Source organism: Thermobia domestica, chromosome 13, assembly GCF_964235325.1.
Source record: "Thermobia domestica chromosome 13, izTheDome1.hap1.1, whole genome shotgun sequence".
Lineage (NCBI taxonomy): Eukaryota > Metazoa > Arthropoda > Insecta > Zygentoma > Lepismatidae > Thermobia > Thermobia domestica.
Genome location: NC_137466.1, coordinates 138,474,726 through 138,498,083, shown reverse-complemented (window position 1 = coordinate 138,498,083; position 23,358 = coordinate 138,474,726). Strand labels below are relative to the sequence as shown.

Here is a 23,358-nt window from a genome sequence, read left to right as displayed (position 1 = left end):
AAGAGAATTAACGTTTCAAAATGTTAATCTTTTTCGTAACATTAAAATGAAATAATTTATTCTTCCAGAAGAAAACTGAATCGAGCTTGTGGAAAGTTTATGGTCGCTTATTTTGAGAGAATATTGCAGACTGAAAGTATTTGATAACAAAATCTTCAGGTGAATATTCGGATTTCAGAGGGACGGCGGAAGCTTCATAGAAGGAATTGCACAATTTATAGCGTTTACGGCTCAGGTGAGCAGGCCAGGTAGCCAAAATGAAGGAAAAAATAAAAGAATAAAAATGCTTTCAAAATTTTAACTGGAAACCCAATTGGGAAAAGATCATTATGAAAAGTAGGCGCAGATAGGAAGCAGTGTTGCTAATTTAGTGATTTCCCACCAAATCTGGTGGTTTTGAATACTTGTTTAGTGGGGAAATTGTTGGCCTGGTGGCTAGCGCGAAAATCTAGTGGATCGTGATTTCTAGAGTATTTTTTAATAGCGAACTGACATCCTGGTATACGAAGTTCTTGCTCACCGATTCCGCTTCCGTTCCTTTCGACAAGCCAATCGAAACTATTAGAACATTATCCAGGTACCACATTACTAATATAAGGAAACCAAGCAGATCCTCTTGAAAATTCCGCTGTATGCAAACAAATGAAAGTTTTAACGACCTCCGCTACGCATCTAATACCGTGCAACGTGAAGGCGATTTCCACTTTTTCTTATTTCTTCTTCTTATTTAATGCTGGGATGCTTACGGATTGCATCACTATCGTAGACTGTTACAAGATAAGGAAAAAGTGTGTAATATACCAATAAATGTAACAATAGTATACATATTAATTTACGAAGCTAAAAGTTGATCAGTCGTAGACCTACTGCTACTTCTATTATGCTTCTAATTTTTCGCAGCAGCCTATCTGAAGAAAAAAGTCATTGTTGAAAAGTTTTAAGACATCTTCCTTATTATATTCCGAGATTCAACATTGGTTACACATTCATGAACACAAAACCTACTCGTCGTATCCATGAGTTGAGTTGATTTTGAGTTTAACGTCCCGTTCAGCAGCGAGGCTATATGAGACGTGGACCTACTGATTAACGTGGAATCCGAACCACATGAGCTCCCGCCGGGAATCGAACCCGGGTCTCCCACGCCAAAGGCGGGTACGCTAACCGCTTAGCCACGGACGAGCTCTCGTCGTATCCATGTGGAAACGCATTTGACGGCCTTCAAAGCACAAAAATGGTTATCTCGAGTACTTGAACTGAACTATAATAAGTTTATATAATGCTTACTGCAGAAGAGTGCAGTAATACTATACCGAGTTCGGCACCGTTTTTTACTATTTTGTTTATAATAAATACAAAGTTTTTTTTTAGTTTAACGTCCCGCGATTATGTCCTTTATTTTTTTAAAGTATACGGATGATTAAAGAAAGTTAATAATTGTGAAATTAAACTATTGGTGCTCACCCACAGAGAATCGAACTAGCGACTACGTGCATCAAAAGTGCACGCGCTAGGCATTCAAAGGGCTATAACAAAAGGGAAAGTGCCATCAGAAAGGGCTATAACAATTGTAAAGTATGTAAGTGTTGTAGTATAGTCACGTGGCAACCCTTACTTGTTGCATTAATTATGTGTCCATCTTTATGATAATGATAAGATAAATGAGCAATAATAATGTTGTGGCAAACTACACCAAAATCGAGCTATGGAAAACTTCATGTATTCGTCATATTAAGCTAATAGGAAGTAAAATGCATTTTATTAATGGATAGGTATATGTTATTAATGGGAAAAACTTGATTATAAACAACCCGTTAAAGCTCTATGAACTATAAAGGCAGTAATTTGACTTTGTGTTCGTATGGAATACATTATTAGAAATTCTTATAAGTAATTAGGATACATTCATTGAATTTTCAGTTTCATGTGCTAAGAGAAAATTTGAAATAAATTCTTTGGTCATCTTACAATAAGTCACGTACGTATTGACAGGAGTGAAGGAATTCAAATATTTCTTCCATTTTTAAAAATCTTTTAGTAATATATACTTATATGCATTTGTGACCGATTTCTTAATTTCAAATATAATAGTATGTTTATTGCGAAGATATTTAGGCCAGTTTAGCACCAAGATCTCTTATGTTTATCTTATATTTAACAATTATATTATAAGAATGTATATTATATTTGGCAAGTTTGCATAAATACATGGATGTCAGTCTCCCACATGATAAACATCCTTGATTTTGTGAATTAAGTTGTAAAGACTATTAAAGAGTACTTGTTCTCTGCGGTAATTATTACATCTTTGCATTATTGTTAATTTATATAGTCGTTTTATCTTTATTTATTATTTATTACTACTTTCATTTATTTTACTAGTAATTGTTCTGCCAGAACGTCAGCCCGTTGTACACGAGAAGTTAAAATCATGCTAAATTAAAAGCTGTAATAGTTTACATTTAGCAATAGATTTTTATTTTAGTTTACTCATAATCGCACCCTGAACTTCATATTTATGAACTTATTCAAGAGTTCCGTTACACAAAAAATTTGTATTGATTTAAATTATTAAGTTAGCGCAAGCAATCTCGAGTTCGATTTACGGCGGGAAAACTCGGTCGAAAAAGTGTCCGAGTGAGGCTAGTCATCTAGAGTGAGGTTTACCCTAATTCATACCAAGCAAACGCCGGGATGGTATCTAACATAATGGTCCCAGACCGCTTCCTTCCTTCCCCGTTTCTTTCTTCCTCCCCAATTCTTTGGATAGTGTACAACGATATTGTATATCTATTTTGTAATTTCTTCTATTTTTATATCTTGGTTTTGGGCAACGGTGCATAAAAGTACACAATTTGTCGTGTAGAAGAAGAAGAAGGAAAGGATTTTTATGTTGTTGATTCTAAATATAAAGAAATAAGATTTAATCTTAGCAGCTAAAGATATAAGTTGATTTTATATGTATAATCGTTATTCTTAGTTACCGTAACATCAGATAGTTGTTTATTTAAACGTTGCTATGACAACCGAGAAGAAAAATTATTATTAATGAAGTTAAGTGAAAAGGAATAAAAGGTAATAATCACACAAAGTGTTGCGCCTGATTTTAAGTGATTTGATCGTGTTGATATATTTTGAAAAATTACACGAACTGTGGGCTGGAATGTAACGTGGAAAATAATAGGTTATAATCGTTACATTTTAAATGGTGATTCCTATATATACGTTACAAGTGTGATCGTCGAGGGACATCATCCCTTATACTTGACGAGCTAACATGGCCATAGATGCCAAAATCCTACAAATCAAATTCCTAATTCTAATCAAATCATTAAATAGGCTAACAATCGCGCAGGTAGCGACATATTTTTAGCGTCGTCACAGTAACGATATCTACAGGACTTTTTGTTATTAGGGATAGCGTGACGAACAGATATAAACTTTTGGTTTATTATTATGATTAAACTGTATATGCTTCGTAGATATACATTTTCAACGTAAACCCTCTTTAAAAAAGTATTGTAATCTGTTGAGAAAGAGAAAATCAATAAATAAATGATTCTTATGGCATTAAAAAGTCATGAGTTGATTTATTTGATTTTTATGAGGCACTATTGATTTTTTTTTTTTTTTTGTGATATTTCCATGTTTCATGCTCAACAGCAGTCTTCGTAACTAAAAAAACTAGCGCAGCAGTATTCACAAAATAGCACAACGGCAAAAAAGTATAGCATTACAGATAGAAAATCTTCATCATAGATTCTATCTATTGAAAACGATTAACTGTTACAAACTGCATGAAAAGTCCCTCACAGTTTTGTCTCTCAAATGCATATACCAACGTAAAACAAGCGCGTAAATAGTCATTATGCTGTTATTTGTACAGTCATAAAAATGTACGTAATTCGATGTGAAACTTTTTGATAATTGGAAGCATGTGTAACATTAGAAAGAAAACAAAGCACATACTTTAGTGTTTTGTTATGTTAACCAACGTGTCGTGAAAACGGACATTTTAAATGCATTAACCCAGAAAAGGTAAGAATTACCCATTGAGGAAAACAGACATGGCCAGGTGGAAGTAAAGTAAACAAGGACAGTTTACGCTTGGGTGGGTGGTGACCAAAAGAGGGTTATTTGTAATACGTAGGATGTAGCAGCTATAAGGAAAAGTAAAACCTAACATGACTTGTGATTTATAAAGTGGTTTTCATAAATTCCTACTATTTTTTACTTTTATTTCGTGTCAGCGATCCTACACAAGAAAATGTGGACTAAAAATATATTAACCTGAATGACACCTTAACTTACGAGGAATCCTTTTCTGGAGTGATACGAAGAGTCTCAAAACACTATGCTCATTGACGTCATGAAGCTGGAATATGTAATTGCCGGAACTTTCCAGTTTCTACCTTCATCTTTGTTGTATTATTTCGAGTATGCTTGATTTTTTCTCCCCTTTTGAAAAGAGTATTTGAGTTTTTTTCAACATATTCTCAAGTGGAATATTAATTTACACTTAGCTACTTTAGAGTTGGATTGCTACCAATAAGTTATACGCTTTTTAAGCTAATGAATAATGGAACTAATTAGTAAGATGGGATCGATACTTTGGGTTGCAGTGTTAACCACGAGACGAGACATTCTCGTTTCGTCTAGAAAACAAAACGTTTATCTTAAATTAAAGATGAGACGAAACGAGAAATTTAGAAATTGTAGTGTCGTTTTCAACCTGGAAGTCGAGACGAGACTAACTTTCATGGGTCTCGTGAGAAATACTAGTTCACACAAGTCTTATAGTGATGGCGAGGAGTCGTGAAGCTTTTTACCGATTTTCATCAAGCGATAGAACGCGAGGTTATGTCCCGGTCGTCAACACCCTCCCATGAAATTTTGGAAGTGTTGTCTCTCGCGCCATACTGAGAACATCTGCTGAAGATGCAGTGTTGTCAGATTACCGCTAAGTTTCGTTTTGTTATCACTATTATTGTCGTTATTTTACATTTTTGCCCTTATTATTGTTACCGTTTGATTCAAATAATTGTTAGTGTTCTTGTTAAAGTTTTTAAAGTGCTATTTTATTGCTCGTTTGCTATGTCTTGGCAACGTTGTTGGTGCATTTTTTCTCAAATGTGCGTTCGGAAGGCAACTCCACGACTCGTAGCGAATCCTTCCGATGCATCACACTTGAGTAGGGATGGCTAGAACCGATTCCTGGTGACTCTGAACGGATCTGGTTCTAGAAGATCCGGTTCCGGAACCGGTTTTTCGGATCCAGGTCTGGTACCGCTTCCGGAGCCGGTTCTGAAAACAGGATCTTCAAGAACCGGTTCCGCCGGAACCGGAACTTTGTGGCCATCCATACGGTAAACCCGAGCTGCTGGCAAGCTGTGAACAGTGTGCTAGATGAAATGGTAGAAGCGACAGGCAGGCGCCCAGGCGGCGGCCGCTTGCCTCATTTGGCTAAAGAAATTAGGTAACTGGCAAACTCATTTGGCTAAACACCCACTGGTGGACCAAACATTTTTTTTCTGTGTGTGTGGACAAGCGGGCCTGGGCGGAGAGGGCACAAGAGCGTGGTCCTCTTTGCAGTGTTTTGCAGGTGAACTTTGTGCCTCATTTACGGGTCTTTGACGGCTTTCGGATCCAGGTCTGGAACCGGGTCTTCGGATCCAGGTATGGAATCAGTTCCTAAGATCCGATTCTGGAACCAAGGTTTTGGAACCAGTTGTGGAACCGGTTCTCAAAACCGGATCTACAAGAAACGATTCCGCCGGAATCGGAACTTTGTGGCCATCCTAGTGAGGAAAAGTCTATAATTCGAGCACAGCCTAGGATTCATGACTCACGAGTCGTCGCGGTCACTATAGATGTCAAGAATTGTTTTAATGTTACATGGTTCATAATATAAAAAAACTATAAACTGATAAAATTATTGTAGAAACACAATGAAGAGATTTTATCAACGGTTAAAGATACACAAATCATTACTCAATATAGCTACTTCAATAAGAAACAAGACGAGGCATTTTTTTTTTCAGAATCGAGACTAAACAAGAACAAATTTTTTGGACGAAACTTCTATAAAATTTTCAAGGGGAAAATCATCCCTAGAGTTTTGTCTTTTGGGCAAGACTAGTCCAGTGATGGAACTGTCATGAACTTCGTGACCCGTGATCCAACAAACTCAATGATTTGGAGGGACCCAGTGTGAAGAGAAGACCACGAAATTTCGCTATACCACGGGAAACCTACAATTAACCTACTTAATTATAACTACATTTTATTTATTTTTTCTCTCTCTCTATCTTCCTCTCACTAAGTATGGTGCACCTCGTTTTTTATTATTGTGTGCGTTATTGCAGAGACTATCTATAGCAGCATGAGAATTACAGACAATAAATGTACACGACATTTTTATTATGACAGGTTTCAAAGTCTAAGTAAGCGAACCACTAATACTATCGCATAGAAATACTGTACTATGCTAAGTTTTCTTTTATAGTTTCTGTTCAAAACCGTTCTATTAGTTTTGAGTGGGAAGACGAACAAACGTGAAATTTTATTTAAAGTAGTCGAGTCATGAAATCTTATTAGGATAAAATGTCCTACATGTAATAAGATTTCATGACTTCGACGTCAATTCCAACTCGAGTACTGAACACCATTAATTCCTATGAAGTTCTCCCCATGAATTATGGTGAACAATTTAAATGATTTTAGTTTCTTTACGCTGAGAAAAAAATCGTATGTGGCGTACGTAAAATAGTACGTTACATTTGTAAATCCTGTAGTTTTTGGACTTAACGTATAAGAAACGTATAACTGAAAACGCATGTTTTATAATACATTCTGTATAAGTATTCCATCTGCACGTACTTTCCGTGTGAAACAATATAGGCGCTCAGGATCTCACATACAAATGGACGTATATAACATATAGTTGACGAAACAAACACCGTGTGCGTGGGTTTTCTCGGGGTTCTCCCGTTTCCTCCCACTTTCTTCATTCCACCATTTCATTCATTACTCATCATCACCGTCTCCTTTAGCCTAACCGGCATAACCGTGGGACGTCAAACTCAAAGATTTCATTTCATTTATATAGTTGACGAAGGTAACATACATATATGTATGTAATATAAGGAAGTCTGTTAGATATCAGACATCCTGCAACGGCATGATGCAACATCTAAGGGAGTGCCTACGTAGCTTACGGATAACGTATGCTCCGTACTGATTTCTGTAGTAAGCAAGAGGAAAAATGAAATGAAATCTTTGAGTCTTACGTCCCACGGCTATGCCGGTGAGGCTAAAGGAGATGGTGATGATGAGTAATGAATGAAATGGTGGAATGAAGAAAGTGGGAGAAAACGGGAGAACCCCGAGGAAACCCACGCACACGGCGTTTGTCTACCACAAAGTTCACTTGGCGGGGTTTGGGATTGAACCCGGGGACTCCATGCGCCAGAGGTGAACGCTCTACCAGAGAGCTACCGCGGCTCCTAGTAAGCAAGAGGATTCCGTATATTTGTACAACATACCGCTTTCCGGAGATCGAATTTTTCTCAGTGTAGAATCACCGGTTCTGTCTGGGTAAAATCAGATCTGAAAGTAACACCCACACCTAGGCGACTCGGGCAAAATCTGCGTCCTAAATAGTCCAGGTGACCTTGTGAACCATGCAGTAGCGCAATTTTAGATTTTGCCAGGAGGCGGGAAAAATGTCCACCAACATAAAAGTGTCCCATTTTTTATTCATTATTATATAATTATTAAAAGTGTATGCTTCTTAAAGGCAGGGGCAGAGGCTATTGTCCTCCCTGCCCTTCTCAAACGATGGCCCTGGAAATATGTCATCACCAGGCCCGGATCTTGTTGACCTAAATTTTTCTAAAAAGTGACCTATAAAATTACGCTAAAATTCTTATAAAATGACCCTAAAATTCACAAAAATCGAACTTAAAACTGGCGTTTTTTAAAAATCTTTATTTCGTTAAATATTAATATTTTTTGAATATCTATTGTATTATAATTACAATTTCTCACTCATTTTCAAAAGGTTTGTTTCAGTTAGTTGCACTCCATAGATCAGTCCGTTGTACGGCGTTGTACGTACCATAGAATTACAACTATGGTACATACTGAAAGTGACAATTTGCTCCAACTTCACTTCAACTAGGAAAAAATAGCCTAGAAGTTCGCAAGTGTAGACTGTATACACGAAAATAATAGATAAAAACCTTTTCAAAATATTTGTACGCCTTCTAACCCAGTTTTAGTTATTCACGTGATCACATCCTTTGTAGTCAACAACTCAAAACCATCTGTTTGGCCACCTATTAACCCCTACACCTCGTCAAACACCTATAAGCTTAGTGTTGTTCATTAGCTTTTTAGAAATGCAATTTTCCACCCCAATAGTCAGGAAGCAGGAAAAGAGATAATATAACTTGGTATTTTTCAAATCCGTAAACAGTGTTCATTTTAAGATTTCCTTATGTAGAAGAAAAAGACTAAAAAGACCATAAGTGACCTGAAAGTTACCTTAAAATATTAAAAAAAAAAATGACATGAAACTTTAAAACGGCTAAAAGTGACCAAAACTTGACTCTAAAAAAATATACTTTTAGGACCTTGAGTTGACGGATAACGTTTTTATTTGAACTTGCCATGTCCTATGCGCAACAGAAAAAAAAAGTTGACTTGTCAACAAGATCCGGGCCCTGGTCACCACTAATACGATCAGCAGAGCATCCACTTCTGATGACATCAATTTTGGGTTGCTTAGTCTTAAATTAGCTATCTTAACCTATCAGTTTGCTACTTCTTAAATTAAGTTGCTCCCAAATTGCCTTACAATGGAATCTCTATAAAATGGCTCGAAAGATAAACTTCTGAGGGACTATCCTGAGTCGAGACACGTGCAACCATTTGTCTAAACACGAGCGAATTTTGACGGTGTTAACAAATTTTTAAACAAAATGGAACTGGAAACCAATAGATCTATAAACAATTAAAGACATAGCAAATCTTGCATTTGATAATCAGGTACATTGTTTGTTTGTTTTTCTTGGAATTTGGTGTAAAGAATTACCTTGAGAGGTTACTGTCTCGTAATTGACGACGTAATTCGTGATTTCTGTTAAACTTAAAATTTTAGGCAAAATCCTTGTACTTGGTGAAAGGGAAGTATTTGGTAAGAGTATGGAGCAAATGCTGAAAAAGCAACGGGAAACGGATGTTGCTCAATGATAATATTGTCGAACGAGGGATGTGGGTAACATATCCTTGATTTTATCATGACATGCATCACTTTATTGAACAAAACTTATGCAATGACGTTTTCTCTGTATCTTGTCTCTGTTTGAGCTCTTATTCAAGGTGGCATAGGCCTATGTCTCACAAATGGCTTAGGAAAATGTGTAGGTGAGCACGTGTGTCTGTTTGAAAGTAAATATATGGTGTGTTCGAAAAGTCATGCAATCTCGTGTTAAGATACATTTTGTTCAGAAACTTAATGAAATTAGATTTTTTTTTTCATGTAGAGGTTGAGTGGACACTGCGAGAAACTTGTAACATTAGGAAATTATCACTATCCATTATTTAGTGCTGTAAATGTTTCTGACCTGAAAGAAAGTAAAGCAATTATATTTTATATATAAGGTGTTCGTAAACTTACTATAAGCATTACGAATATACTATACACTATACAAGTAATATATGATTTGTAAACCGAACTGCACTTATATACAGGGCGTTTCAGGCAACACCGACAACGTTTTGGAGGTGATTCCTGACACCAAAATAGGACGAAAAGTATAAACCAATCTGGGTTCACAAATGCTTCCTTTCGGAGTTATAGGCTGCCAAAAACACGAAATAAATGAACTTTAAAGGTCCATAACTCCAAAACTATGGGACCTACCGTAGTCGGGCCAAGAGTTTACTTAGGAACTAATATGTGCTCTATTTAAAAAAAAAAAAACAAAAAAAAAAACAAAAAAACATGTTTCAGAATCCTAAGGTATTCATGCAACAATTTTTGTAGAGGCAGTTTGGTTACGTGCATATAATCTGAAGTACTCAAACTACCTCTATAAAAATTATTGCGGAAGTACTGCAGAATTCTGAAACGTGTATTTTTGGATAGAGCACATATTAGTTTCTTAGTAAGGTCTTGACCCGAGTACGGTGGGCCCCATAGTTTTGGAGCTATAGATCTTTAAAGTTCGTTTTTCCACGTTTTCGGTAGCCTATAACTCCGAAAGGAAGCATTTGTGCACCCAGGTTGCTCTATACTTTTTGTTTTACCTTGGTATCAGGAATTAACTCCCAACGTTGTGGGTGTTTTGAAACACCCTGTATGTATACCTATATATCCTAATTAGTGTTGCTCACAAGTTGAGAGGTAGAGATGCGCACGAGACGAGTCGAGACAGAATTTTCCTGACAAAATTCGAGTCGAGACAGCTTTTCCAATGGAGAATACATTTTTCGAGTCGAGACTTTAATTTACAGCACATTTTCGAGACGATATAGCCTCAAATCTTGTCTCGTGAGCATCCCTAATAAGAGGGGAAATAAGCTATCTCGTATTGTCTTATTTTTAAAATTTTTGTACAGAATATATGCCTTATATTTTTAAAAAATTTTAACTAGAAGTAATCAGAATTCTTCCGCGTCACGAGAGGTCAACAAAAGGTGTGTGTGTGTGTGTGTGATACAACAACATTCGAACAATATTTATTGCTGGAGTATATTGTGTAACGACTTGTGATCTTTAAACGATGATAAATGCTATTCATTATGTCCGCAAAATTACTTTAACACTTTATAGTCTTCATACTATGAATCATGTTAACACTAAGACAGTGTTTAAAATCTAACAATTGGGTGAACTAGTGTTGCTCACGATACTCTAGATTTTTTTTTTCTCTTTTCGAATTTGAAAAGGCACTTGTTGACGCGACTCTTGTTTCGTTTTCGAGACGAGAAATTTCTCGTCTCGTGGGTGACACTAATGTTGCATATCTTTTTGATGATTCGGAGAATGATGAAGCTGATCCTCTCCAGTGAACTCGCCACATAAGTGGCGTATTTACGATTTTGTTTCGGGAGGGGCTTTGCTAACTTTCAAGGGGGGCCTTTGCCTGTAAATGTGAAAATTCTGCAAGATATTTACTATTCTGCTATTTATTTACTTTACTATACTAAGTAAGATTTCGGGGGGGGGGTTAAGCCCGGAAGCCACCCCCCTAAATACGCCACTGCGCCACATGAATTATTAAAATATTAGTGAAATACTTATTTATGAAACATTAACACATTTGCTGGCCGTTTTAGAAAATCGTCTTCAATAAAACAATCCCTTCTGGATTTTTTTATGAGAACCATTTTGACCCTCATTATAATAGCTACTATTAATGACTTATTATATACACTCATGTCCAAAATGATTGTCGCATATCTATAACTGTCTTCTTGTAAGAATATAATTTGATAATGATTTCGCAGGGTACTTTTAATACTGATACTATGGCCGTGTCCAAAAGCGCATAGTGCACACTTCGAGGATGCACACTCGAAGTCTACTAATGGAGTGCACACTAAATAGTGTACACTTCGTCAAATTAGCTTTTGATCCACACTTGTTTACAGCGCCTCATCGTGGTGGAATATGGAACATTGATATCAAAAGAAGGGAGAATTTCGAGTAATAGAAAAAAATATGTTTTTTGTTTTGTTTTAGGTGAAAGATTTTCCAGTTATATTAAAGATAGATATATCGTGCAGATTCACAATATGGGGTAACCATAAAATGACTTAAGAGTTTCTTTCATGTATGCCGAGAGCTTAAGCTTTGCCGTCTCTGCAAATATTTACTTTGGGAGAGAGTTCATATTGAGTATAATTCCTTTATGTATGGTAGATACACAACAATGACACTATAATTGTCGTCGTTATACTGTATTGCTTCAGTTACAGGCATACTGATTAGACTATTTCTACCATATTGTGCTGATGTTGAAGTTCCTTATATGTTACCCTTTCTTTGTGAATATATAGATTCAAAACAGTGCCTCCATATTCTTAATCTACACCAAAAGTTAACACTTATAAGGATGACAAGGAAAGAAGTGGTGGAGTTGAACAACATGAGGACCAAAATTTACAGGAAAAAGCTATGATGTCACTATGAAATACCAATTTATAAGGATCACGTGTACTCAAGGTGGATAACCCTAATTAAAATAATATGTTAAAAAATAAAAGATTACTATCTTATAAGCCCGCTTGAATGAGTTTTGTACATTGTATACACTTCAACATTTGCGTGCACTTCACTATGCTTTCGGCGCCCTACATCTTTCTTGTAATATACACGATGTCTCCCCTACATGCTTCCCACTACGAAAATGGCTACTCAGTAACGAAACAAATTGCCTCGTCCAAATATGAAAAAATGAAAAAAATACAGTATGCAATGTAGTGGCTCTCATTGTTCAACTATACGGAAGGAATTATTTGTTCATAATCAATTCATAATGGGCACCGTAATGGGATTATATAAATTAAATGGAAGGCAAGTCTTTACTTTGGCCATTTCATTCAATGAATCGATTCGTAACCAAGACTGAAAAGAACATCCACTGCGAGCATGTAACCTGCCTTCATTCGCTAACGCTCGCTCGGCAATAATATGTGTATTAAATATTAAACTTTGGTATAGAAAGGAACCTAGTTACTAACTTTATATATATATATATGCGCTAACAGGCAAGTTCTGAAAACCGGAACCGAAAGATCAAATCGCTGAGAAAGGAATCAAAAAAAAAGTAATGACTTACCAAGAGGAATTTGTGAAATCTTTGATAAATGTGGAAAAAAAAAGGTCAATGTTCCGTTAAGGAGGTCCAAACTACATTGGACTCCCTTAACCTAACCTAACTTGACCTGATCTAACCTAACGTAACGTAACCTAACCTAATAAAACCTAATATACCGTTATATTATGTAATCAAACGAAAATCAATAGAAAGAAGTTGTGTCAAAGACACTGGACCCCCTTAACGGAACATTGACCAAAAAAGAAATTTTGATCTGTATTTCACTTTTTGGCAGCTGTCAAAAATGTAAAATGTATGGTAATTGGTATATTACAGTCTCTTAAGTGCAAGGAAATATGGTAGCTTTGAAAAGAATTTGTTTACAATCAAAACTAGAAAATTAGGCCTATCTACCTACGAATTAATATTTGCAGCTGCAGCTGTAGCTGTAGGTATAGAGAAATGAATAAGCTAGGTATTCATTATTCTATGATAGAGATTAACATTTTAATTCATACGCCATTAAAATTTGTCATTTACTTGCAAATAGCTCCATTACCGACAGTATAATTATTTCAATTAAGCTACATATACCATGTAATATTTAAACACAAATTAATTTATAGCATTATTAAAGAAACTATTTGGTTGCTCTCCCTATACATTTTTAAATTCCATTGCATACTCAAAGAACACAACGTAAATACGTTTGTTATTTGCGTAACATTTTTATATTCCACTTGTAAAATCACTAATTTGTATATTTATCAAGTAAACTATTATTAGATCAGCCTACAAATATATTCACCTCAACAAAAATATTAAAAATATGTCTTTTAAAGTTTTATTAAGTCACTTTGACATTATTGTTGTTCCTACGACGAAGAACTCCCATCTTAAGTACGCAAGTATGCTAACGTAGTGTACATCCTCGCACACTACGTACTATGCACTCGCAGACTTGTGAACTTGGACCTTTTGACGCACTCTAGGTGACGTCAGTTCCGGAAATAAGCGTACTTCGAATGCACACTTGTATCTTTTGGACACGGCCTATGTGTATAATCGGAAAATGTAGATTTGTGGTAAATTTCATAGGAAAAGAATTATAAATACGAAAATTAGAGTGAGTAAAACAAAATGTTGCTAAATGGACAAGAAAGTTTTATTTTCGTTCTATTGTTTTTATTTACTGCTCTTTTGACATGAAATTTGCCATATACATGTCTTTGCCAATCATACACATACTAACATTATAAGAAATACCAGGCGAATTCGTTACCAAATTATATTCCTACAACAATATATTTATAGACATGCAACATTAATTTTGGACATGAGTGTACATATGAGTGAAATGAACATTCTAGTTTAACATCCCATGATTATGCACCAAGGCTAAGTGAGATGGTGAAGGATAATAACGAATAATGGAATAGTGGATTGAAGAAATTTGAACCAAACGGGAGGACTCCGAGAAAACCTACGCACATGCCGTTTGTTCATCATAAAGCTAATTTGGCGCGAGCACGTTTTAAACTAGAGATCCCACGCACCAGAGATGAACACACTACCACTGATCCACCGTAGCTCTCACTGTACATTTGAAATGCAAACAAAATCCTTAGTAGATCGCTTGCGAGAGATTTTTTTCCCTCTTTTTTAGTAAATTGTATATAGTTTTGGAGAAAATTCAAAACCCCGGACTGGCGAGTCCCGTATAACAGTTAATTTTAAAATTCAGTGCCAATACTTCAGTGGTCATTGTCACCACTAGGCTCTTGACATCAAGCGAACAAGCACACATTTAGATAAAAGGACATCCGGTAACCACTCTTTAGGCACGTAGGATCATAAAACGTAAATTAGTTGAAAAATCCAGTTCGTTTTTTTTTTTTTTCAGAAATGCTAAATTCCCATTAACATCATCACTCAAAATTATGTACTGTATGTAGATAATTTGAAATCCGGTGACGTAATATGTACTTGCCCCTCACTTTCAAGGTCTAGAAGGATTGTTATTTATTGCTACTGCACTTCCTTTACATGTGTCACTTGCAGTTGTTCTTCGAAAGATTAGAATGCAATGTTGATATAATGACATAACATACTCTATCACTTATTTGTACCCAGTGACAAATGATGGTAAGACGCTCTTTCCTGCACTCCTCTTAGAGGGAAAAGAGTTATAAATGTCGTTCAAGTTCAAGGAGCTGCATGATAGAAACACTGTCCCTTAATTTTCTATTTCAAGCATGTTGACACAACATAATAGGGAATAAAGAAAAGAAAGGATTTAGGATTTAGATTTCTGGGGTTCTGGCATCTATGGTCATTTAGCCCGTCACATATGAGGGATAACATCCTTCGGAGAGCACACTATCCGAGGAAAGGGAAGGAATGGAGCAGCCTGGGACCTATAAGTTAGGTACCACCCCGGCATTTGCCTGGTATGAATGAGGTAAACCTTATTCAGGTTGGCTGGCCTATAAAAGCGTTTTACACTTTTTCGACCGAGTGCCCCACCGGGAATCGAACCCGGGACCGCTCGAAAGAAGTTGAGAGCATAGCGACTACAAAAGAAAAGAAAGACAAAAGCCATGAATGATGAACTTTTAGTAACAACTTAAACTATCATCATACCCAAAATGGCAGTTCATGGTTTTATTGGATCAAAAGATTTAATATATTTCAGATAGAAATTTTCTTGTAGGTTTTATATCTGGAGAACTACATATACTGTAGCCAAACCAAAACTAGCACTTAACTCAGAATGATATCCTTATTCCGCAAAAGTACGAAATCTCGATTTAAGGGCCATCCGAAATTTTTATGGCCCCTAATGAAAAAAATACAATGTTTTTCATTCAATTACAAATTTTCTTGTACGCCTTATATCTCGATAACTACATATACTGTAGCCAAACCAAAACTATCACTTAACTCAGTATGGTGTAGTTATTCCATAAAAAATATGAAATTTTGATTTAGGGTCCATTCAAAAATTTTGTAGCCCCTGGTCCAAAAAAAATCCAATATATTTCATTAATTATTTTCTTGTACGCCCTATATCTGGAGAACTACATAATAGTGCAACCAAACCAAAACTACTACTTAACTCAGTATGATGTCCTTATTCCGTAAAAAAAAAAAAATCTCGATTTAGGGGCCATTTAAAATGTTTGTGGCCCCTGACCCAAAAAATCCTATATATTTCATTCAACCAAACGTTTTCTTGTACATCTTATATCTGGAGAACTGCATACAGTGTAGTTCAACCAAACCAAAACTACCACTGAACTCAGTTTGATATGCTTATTCCGTAAAATACATGAAAACTCGATTTATCTAGAGGCCATTCAAAAATTTTGTGGCTCCTGACCCAACATCTAATTATTGGCCAAGATCGCAATCTTTTGATCCATTTTTTTGAATCATTCCTAAAATTCTTGTTTTGCAAACCGAACTGATATCAGGCTATTCTAACAGAATAATGAAACTCACAGTACAGCATTTTCCCGGGGTATGTGAGAACGGAGAATGTGACATACATATAGTTTTAAACTTTAAAGAAAAGTGATTTTGTCTCTTTCTTTGTTCATGGAAATATTTTCTTGTCTGTGAGTTTGAATTTAGGCAACCCAAAAACCAATGATATGTATCGGTATAACTTATAAAACACAGATATGGTACAGTTAGGCAACTTAATTACTCCAGTGAAAAACCAACCAAGATAGCCTACTTCAGATTGAACATAGGACTGACAAGGACGGTACCGTGTGTGGTAAAGACACCTTCTTATCTGTAGAATCCATTATGGGAAAAACAAATGTTCATTGTATTTTAAAAATAATTAATACTTTTTAACGAAAATTTTTGTTTTCCCATCTCCACTCAAAATGTCGGCCGTTAGCATCTCTAACTTTCCTATTTTTAGGTACACCTATAACTGCCCAAGTTTTCTTAGTGTTGTAAAAATATTTGACTACCAAAAATATTGGCATTGTTTTAACATTTAACTTGTGTGTCTTTTATTATTATTATTATTATTATTATTATTATTATTATTATTATTATTATTATTATTATTATTATTATTATTATTATTATTATTATTATTTACATCTTCGAAAAATTCTTAATTATGGAATTCCTTGCAGTAGTCATTTTCATATGCAATATAATTACTCCAGCCGTGGAGTAAAAAAAGGGAGGGGAGATAGGAGGACATGGGCCACTACAATTTTTAAATTTATGTTTGGATTTAAAACAGCTGACCCATTTCTTTTTGTTTACTAGTAGTACCGAAATATATAACAAGTTTAATTTCTTTTACTTCGATTTTTCAAAAAAAAAAAAAAAAAACGCAAATTCTAATAAATATTAAGAATAAAAGCAAACAAAGATGAAGTTAAATTTGAAATATATATACGCGGATCCAGGCGCGGGGGGATATAAGGGCTATAGCCCCCTCTTGACGGTCAGTTATACACTGGATAAAGCTGCAAACTATGGTTTAGCCCCTCCGTTGATCATATCCTGGATGCGCCACTGTATATATATGCTTTTAAAAAAATCGTTTTTCAAAAATGCTTAAGATTTCACAGCTTTATTTGTATCCTTAATCACAAGATTTTTTAAAAAAATCTTTGGTCTCTTTGCAAGCGTAGTTCCTTCCGCTTGTGGTTCCGCAATATAAAATTTCTCACAAAGGAAATCCTAAGGGAAATAAACATGTTCGTTTTTCCGTTTCCCCTTGATTCTATAGATGCGCCACTTGATCAGCGTGTCCATATGATTGTACTCATCCACTGCTTACATCATTGTTATCAATGACTATGGATATAAAAAGTTACGTACAGAACTTTACAAAGAGTTTGTTTTACGTTCTGGTCAGTAGAACCTGTAGTTGGGAAGTCATCTACTCATCAGCCGCACGGGTCGAGTTCTATCCTTCTTGTCTCGAAAATTACCTCTCGTGTCAATAAAAATTGTATGTACTTCTATTGGATGAACTATCCTGTCTCATATTTCGTCACGAAAATTCTGTCTCTTCTCATATCATGGGCAACTGTAACCACGGTAAGCAGAAATAATTTCAGGAGGTGGTCCGGGGAAGAAAGTTCCTCCCGGAGCTACAAAACTTCCCCATTGGCAACGTCTCCTATTGTGTTGAATGCGGATTTCCAGTATTTTTTGTAGTAGTATTTTTCTCCTCCATTATATTGAAATTCCTTCCGAGGAAAATATGAAATCATCACTACTGGTGAGAACTGAACTTTTTTTTCTACTTCCTTTACAGAGCGGCTCTAGAATTCGCTCTGTGAGCTGGCGACTGAAACGTGGTGTTAACTATGCTAAGAAACATGGTTTATGGTATTTGAAGGCGGCGGTGCGAGCTCTCTTTAAACACCGTTATCAAATCAGCTTTATGAACGCAAGAAACTACTCAGCCACACCTCTATTTCACACAGCAACGTCACATCAAAGCTTTTGTTTCATTCGCCTAGTCCATACATAATCGATTTTGTTCCAAGCAATATATCACTTCTTGATTGGAATTGAGTTGAGTTGAGTTTAACGTCCCGTTCAGCAGTGAGGCTATAAGAGACGTAGACCTACTGATTAACATGGGATCGGAACCACATGAGCTTCCGCCAGGAATCGAACCTAGGTCTCCCATGCCAAAGGCGTACATCACTGTTTTTTATGTGTGCCAGTCAAGAAACTCTGGAACCTTGCCATTACACCACCCGTGTTCCGAATGAAGGGAACTATTGAATTTATAAAAGTAGTTTATTAAACTTAGAGCAGAGATGGCCTATCTGTAACGTATTGCGAGTCAGGACAAAGTACAATTCACATTTTGGGCCATTTTAAAGTTTTCTGGTCCCCCTCTATTTTGAGACGATGATTCGGTGAATGTGCTTAAGTCAAACATTTTCTGAATCTTGGTTCTATTCTGCGTATCATGTTCATTGTTTTATGTCCCTGTGAGAAATAGGGCCTGAACTATGAACATTTCAAAATAACTATAAAATTTCATTTTTTCGAAATATTGGTAAAGCTTTCGGAAATGGACTTAAAAACAGTTTTTTTAAGTCACACTTGAAAGCCAGGTTTCGATTCAGGTATATTAAGATGGACAGAAATAATCTCCCTGTTCTGTGAGCAAATTGTACATTTTTAAAAATTTTATCCGTGGACCGACTTAAACATTCTTTCGGGCCAAATCCAGCTCGCAGGCCACCATTTAGCCATCACTGCTGTTGAGTAAGCCCCTTTGATTTTCATAGTGTGTTTTTAATACCAAACAGTTACAATCTCCATGAGATAGCTGAGAACAATGTGGTACTTACTCTGGTGCGAGAGATTCCTGACTTTGTAATTTCAGGTGATGTGAGCTTATTAGAGGGCAATCATATGGGTTCTTTAAACATTATGTCTCCTCCCATAAGCTTTCTTTCATCAACACTACCATAATCAATCGCTTACATTATTATATATTTTCTTCAGTTTACAAGGCATAAAAATAGTTTTACTTCCTTTTAATTCCCGTAAATCAACAGACCGGAAAAATCTTTGTCTTGAAAACGAAGGATAGAAGAATTAAATACTGACCTCGAATGAAGTCAAGAAACAAAGCTTACGTAGAACAGTGACTAATGTGAATGTCTCGCTAGTGCAGTTACAAACAATCAGGGCCATAATAATCAAAAATTGAGGAAAGAAAGGAGAAAGTTAGTAGCGACCAATATTTGATTCTCATAGTCTGCAAGGAAGCTCTCGGTAGACCCAAGTTCGATTCCCAGTGGAAGCTCATGTGGGTTGTATCCCACGTTAAGTTGTAGATCCTTGTCTCATATCACCTAGCTGCTGAAAGAAACGATGCACTTAAAATCAACCAACTAACCATCAGTCGCATCGCATACGTCGATCACGAATAATAATCCAACCTAACATCTAAATTTTAGGGGACGAGAAAAATTGAAAGTTCCAGAGTCCATTGCCTCCTTGCTACTAGAGTTGACTACGAGACAAAAGTTGAGACTATCTCGTCTCGAAAGATGTCGAGAAACTAATGTCTTGTTTCAAAAAGTGTATTTGATTATATTGGGGTACCTTTGTCTGGTCTTTAATCTTATCACGAAAAATTTTGTTTTCTCGTGTCGGATGCAATTCCATTTTATGCGGACCTGCAAATAATGTTAACATTTCTATGTTGAATACTAGTGTGTCCCAACATCGAAATACTAGAATTGTGTATTAAGCAGGTAGTTGTTCATGTTATTCACAAACTCCCTCGTGGCTATATCGATAGCGTACGCACTTTCAACGTGGGAGATCCAGATTCGATTCCCGGTGAAGTTTATGTGGTTCAGAATCCACGATAACCTGTACGTCCACGTTTCATATAACCTTACTACTGAACAGAATGCTAAATTCTAATTCAATCCAATCAAACTATTCAGATAGTAGCAGAGAGAATAAGGGTTGGGGAGAGACAGTGTTCAGTGGCTGAATGTTTGTATCTGATATGAGATCTCTGTAGTTCTGAACTTGACTTCTTGAGCTTGTGATGGACAGTAATGTGATTGTGAATTTTCTTAAGGGTATTTAATTCCTTCTTACTATTTTATTGCGCTCGTTGGTTTATTCAGTTGAGTTTGACTCCCAAGATCACAGATTCAGTTTTTAATTTCATGTCCCACGTAACATAATTCTAAAAAGGATCATTAATCTTCGAAAGAGAAGAACAATAATTCTAAAGAATTACTGTTACAAATCAAGATCACGGGAAAATTAAATTTAAAAAGTAATTTTACTTTTATCTAACATGTAACACTTCCCAAGTGTAACACTCCGATTTTGATAAAATTTGGCAGATAGACACTACATATGAAATAAACGAATACGTGTTTTTTATTATTTTCTGCGGAAAAACGGTATTAGAGGGCAAAAGCCCGAGCCCAAAATTTTGAAAGTAGACGCCCGAAAGGCAAGAGCAAGTGGACTGAAATGAATGAAATTGTGCACAGATATTGTAGACTTAAAATGAGGTGATATGTGTTTCGCATTTCCCTGAAAAAAAAGAGAAAGAAACAGGTGGGTTTGGCATAGACCCTTCCAAACCTTTGCTTACGAAATATCAAAAGTGCTATGTAATAAGTATACGTCCGAAGTGCTTAAATTACATGAAAAATTGCAACGAAACTGTGTTAAGAGACAATACACAAAAAATAAGCGAACACGTGTTTTTTAGTTTGTTCGGGAAAACTGTGTGGATACCAAAGCCCCCTCCGAAATAAAAGTAAATATTACCGCAGAAGCACAGGAAGGAATGGACCGAAGCAAATGAAATTGTATATGTAAATATACATAGATATTGTATATGTAAAATAAGGTGGTACGTGTTTCACAAGTAGCTAGAGAGCTCAATGTTCAGTTTTTGAACTTGAATTTATGCGAGTAGAATCACGATACACTCGAAATTCACTCTATTGATTCCTACTTCTAGGTCATTTATCTATCTATCTATTGGTAAAGGTTCACTATTTTCACTAGCTGTTTCCTATCTACTGCGTATTTTATAGTATTTCGGAGAGCACCTTTAACCCTTACAATGTTTTTTCACACAAATAAAAACACAAGTCGATTTATTTTCCATTTACTGTTAATGTGCCAAATTTGAAGCAAATCGGTTGGGAACACTTGGGAAACACGAATTTCCTTATTTTACGTATTCGATATCTACATACAATTACATTCGCTTCGGTTCCTTACTTCCTGCGCTTCTGCGGTAATATTTACTTTTCTCGGAGGTGGCCCCATATAGGGTTAGTTTGCGGGTTTGCCCGTGATTTGAAAATGGTTTCGTACTTCTCATGGCAAGAGCTTTCAGACGATATATAGGTTTTCCCCAGGTACTTGGTCCCGGTATGGTATCATCCTTAGTTAGGTCCACTTCTTTTTGCCTTTTGGGCGTCAATTGTCAAAATTTTTGGTGAGGGCTTTTGCCCTCTAAAACCGTTTTTCCGCAGAAAATAATAATAAAAAAACATGTATTCGTTTATTTCATGTGTAGTATTTACCTGCCAAATTTTATCAAAATCGGAGTGTTACACTTGGGAAGTGTTACATGGAAGTAACGATTTGTAACAAGGTATAGGTACGTTGATATATTTTGAGTAAAAACTAAAACGAAGGCAACTAGCTTATCATGGGGAGTGTAACTAGTTGGAATAAATATATTGTACTCTTATTAATACAAAAATTTATAAAAAAAATAATTAATGTTGCAGTAGAAGTCACCAGGGCCGGTTAACCTATCTCGAGGCCCGGGGCTAGAAAAAAAGTATGTGCCCCCCTTTTGTCTTCGCCCAATGCATTTCTGTGAAAGTACTCTAGGGAAGTTAAGAGAATATGTTTCATACTTTTGATCATATTTTATTTTATGATGATGATTGTATCTTTATGATCCTTTTAAGCAGCCAGTTGAGATTTTGATAGGGAATGCCCCTTGAGGCCCGGGGCTACAGCCCCCCTGAACCCTCCTTAATGCGGCCCTTTGAAGAACAAAACCCGCAAGCAAGGTCAGTAACGCAAATTTAAATACCCGAAACTGGCGCCCATGAAAAGTGCTTTGACTCGTGAAAACTATGGCCACCTTACAGAAATACAATTTATCAAAAGCTACATGTATTTTTAAAATTATAAAATCAGGGTTAGGTATAACCTAAAATTGGATCTTTCAACGTTTTAGTTAGTTGTAACGAAACATCTAACATAAGTAGCTTCAAAATCACTAAAACCTGAGACTTTTGTACTGACACAATGTTCACTTTTAAAACAAAATTTATATAGAAATAAATGTAAGGCGAACAGCACGAAACTGAAAGTAAGTGATTTTTGTATCGTATCAATCAAACTTACACGCAAGAATATCATGCGTGAGAAAGCCTTTTGTTCCGATTGCCTGTGGGCTCCAATTGTTTACAAACAAGTTTTCAGTTACGCCCAGACAGGATGGAATTCCTTTCTAGTTGGCGACCTTTCGTAATCTAGATGTCAATGCTATGTTCCATAACGGTACACTGTGCAAGTGTGCATACACCAACAGTGAAAGAAGATAATTTAAAATACACAGCAAAGTGCACTTACCTCATTTTGGAGATCGAAAGCAGGGTTATCTGTTGCCATGGTAGTTGTCTTAATTGTTGTATCCAGCACTTGGTTTTCCTCGGAACGTCGTGCATGCGTTGCACGTCTGTCTGTGCAACAGTGTTGAACTGATGGTAGTGAAAGTGAGTGCTCTGTCAGTTCTGAATGGCCTATAGGCTGAGGCGCTGCTAGCCTATACCCCTCTCCTTCCCCATTTCCTGGTAGGCCTATGTAACATATTTACCGGTAACATGTCTCGCAACAACTCAAATACATGACTCGTAAAGAATTAGAATAAATATTTACGTCCGTGACAAATTTTCGTATTTCACCATCAAAGGGAATGTGCTTAGTTTGGAATTCCTGG

General features: G+C 36.1%; 1 protein-coding gene across 1 annotated transcript in view; it reads right to left on the bottom strand.

The window, feature by feature from the left end:
- Positions 1-23,109, bottom strand: part of LOC145668573 (solute carrier family 23 member 1-like) — a 109,359-nt gene extending 86,250 nt beyond the window's left edge. Inside the window, exon 1 of the mRNA XM_081736574.1 lies at positions 22,992-23,109. Within this exon, the coding sequence (XP_081592700.1) occupies positions 22,992-23,030 (39 nt within the window). The 5' untranslated portion in view covers positions 23,031-23,109. The remainder of the gene's footprint in view (positions 1-22,991) is intronic.
- Between the last annotated feature and the right edge of the window lie 249 nt (positions 23,110-23,358).